The sequence below is a fragment of the Perca fluviatilis genome, chromosome 11, assembly GCF_010015445.1.
Source record: "Perca fluviatilis chromosome 11, GENO_Pfluv_1.0, whole genome shotgun sequence".
NCBI lineage: Eukaryota > Metazoa > Chordata > Actinopteri > Perciformes > Percidae > Perca > Perca fluviatilis.
This window is the reverse complement of record NC_053122.1, coordinates 22,435,846-22,438,598: the sequence shown is the minus strand read 5'-3', so window position 1 is coordinate 22,438,598 and position 2,753 is coordinate 22,435,846. Positions and strand designations below refer to the sequence as shown.

The 2,753-nt window shown below is 42.1% G+C and overlaps 1 protein-coding gene across 1 annotated transcript; it reads left to right on the top strand.

The window, feature by feature from the left end:
• The first annotated feature begins 864 nt into the window (after positions 1-864).
• On the top strand, positions 865-2,139 carry foxq1a (forkhead box Q1a). The gene has a single exon (XM_039814728.1). The coding sequence runs from the start codon at positions 1,031-1,033 to the stop codon at positions 1,862-1,864; it is 834 nt and encodes a 277-aa protein (XP_039670662.1). The 5' UTR covers positions 865-1,030; the 3' UTR covers positions 1,865-2,139.
• Positions 2,140-2,753: the final 614 nt, after the last annotated feature.

Below are 2,753 nucleotides of genomic sequence, written 5' to 3'. Positions count from 1 at the left end.
TGGGGCGGCACTAAATGATAATGAAACACTGACATTAGCTATTAAAGGCATATTTGATAAGTATCTTCATTCGGTCTGCTCACCTGTTGGCCTTATTGTCATAATGACACTGTTCCTTTGGAATCACATGACACCCCCTGTAACATCCAAAATCTCAAGGAGTTTCATTCAGGAAGAAAATAAATCACAATAAGTAATTTCTTAAGTGAATCCACTGTCTTGGCACTGAGCGACAGGAAGGACCAAACCCACTATTTGTTTTAAGAGAGAGAAACACAATAACAACGGTTTATATGTGAGCTGTAAAGTTGGCATGATCATCTGAAGTGCAAACGTAGAGAGCTTTGTGTGTGTGTGTGTGTGTGTGTGTGTGTGTGTGTGTGTGTGTGTGTGTGTGTGTGTGTGTGTGTGTGTGAGAGAGAGATGTGACACATGGAGCCACTTTTCTCAATGAGTTCTTTAAATATTACACTCCAAAAATAGTATAGGACATGGTTTTCAGTAATTAGGATGCACAGAATATATATGAAAGAAGTTCTGGCTACAGTGCTGCCTGAAATTGTCAAATGGTACTGCACCACACCTTTAAATACAAAGGAAACATACGCCACCTGGTTGTCTCAGGTGAAATAGTCCCAAGGTGTCTGGCAGCTCATATTTCACAGGTGAGAACGTAATACATCTGCACGACATTGCTAAATACTATAATATTGGCTCATGGGGAAATTTATGATCACAGTTTTATTATAGACTATCATGCACGCAATGTGAATATGTTTTGTGCTCCAAATCTTTTGAAATCATTTAACTCCGCCCTCTTGGGTTGGTCCTGAGGTGAGCCGATTATAAACAGCTGCTCACACGGATTGGTAGGTGAGACTGGCTTCAGCACTGGCAGGTATGATAGCTAAGAATAACTTTTTTGGATTCAATTTAAAGCACTCCGCGTCTTGACGCACACGAGGTCCGGACTTTACGCGGCAAGCATATTGGATAGGTCTTATACAAAGAGGAACATTTATCAAACAGCATGAAGTTGGAGGTATTGTGTGGAAGCCACTATGACATGAAACATTTCCAGATGTCCACTGATGCAGAGGGGATAGTGCGCTCTCCTCTTTCTGCTGAGGAGGAGCTGGGGTCGGATGGGGACTGCGTGGCGCACAGCCCTCCACCTGTTACTCCATGCACCAGCAACAAGTCCAAGCCGTACACACGGAGACCCAAACCCCCTTTCTCGTACATCGCTCTCATCGCCATGGCTATCCGGGACTCCTCTTCTGGACGTCTGACTTTGGCGGAAATAAACGACTATCTGATGAAAAGGTTTCCGTTCTTCAGAGGCAGCTACACCGGCTGGAGGAACTCGGTTAGGCACAACTTGTCTCTGAATGACTGCTTTCTCAAAGTACTGCGGGACCCGTCCAGACCTTGGGGAAAGGACAATTACTGGATGCTCAATCCTCACAGCGAATATACTTTTGCTGATGGGGTGTTCCGGCGCAGAAGAAAGCGCATCGATAATAAAAAGTTCAGCAGGGAGCCAGAGGTGTCCGAGGAGCCGCAGAGCATTCAGCAGTCTGCACCCGCCACCAAGACGGATTCATGTGTCAAGTTTACAAGTTCATTTGCGATAGACAGCATCCTCAGCAAGCCGTTCAAGAGGGACTCAAACAAAGAACATTTAGCACTCGCGCCTGCCTTCACCTGGCCGCGCTACAGTGAACTTGATGCCTCGTTCAAATACACCTGCCTCATTTCACACGTCAAGCCAGCCTGCTATATGGACTCCTGTGCTGCGCATGTGTCAAACGCCTATGGCTGTGGGCTGCTTTCACACACAGTCTTGCAATATCAGAAATAAATACATTTGATGATTTAAAAATCATCAATGTGCACTGATGATAGACACAGAGGAGGGAATTCAATTGGACTTCATTGTGGTGGCAAGGTGTTACACTTATTTTTTGTACCTCTTAAAGCATTATCAGATTTGATGTTTTACAGCCAAATGTTTGTTGTAAATGTTACTGAACTGACCATTAACGCTGTTTGTTTAAATACCGTGTTAAAATATGCACTTTGACTGTTGTCTCTTTCTTTCAAAACTACGCAACGAAATAAAAATCTAAATAATGATGGTCTGCGTTTGCTATTGTTGTAATATATTTTGTATTGAAATAGATTGTGGTCATTGGTTCTTGTGGAGACACCTGTACGAGACACCTGTCAGGTGCCAAGGCAATAATGGTTATCGGGGCGTGTGTTCATGTGACTCCACCTAGAAAAATCTGCTCTGCTAGGGATTTGTTGCGAGTGTGCCAAGGGCCTTCTATATACACTACCTCTATAGCCTATATGTAAAGGCCTTACGGTTGGCCTTTGCAGCCAATTTTGTTGTACATATTATGTAAAAGATCATATATTTATTCTTAAGTAATAAGGATTCTTCCTAGTAGTATCTTTTCCAGTTTCTAGAAATAAATGACTGCCCCATAACAGGGCATGTGTAGGCTACACTGCTTATAGTAATAATAACAACAATACTACTAATACTACTACTAACAATAACAATAATAATATAAAACAATAAAATGATAATAATAAATGATGAATGCAGTATATTAGTATCCGTTTCTTCTATAATTTATGATGCAAAAAGAAATTGCCTTATAAATATTTACTTGTCAGTGTTCATGAAGCTCGCTGCAGCCGGATAGGGGCATCCAATATTTATGTTTTCTGTCTCGCGC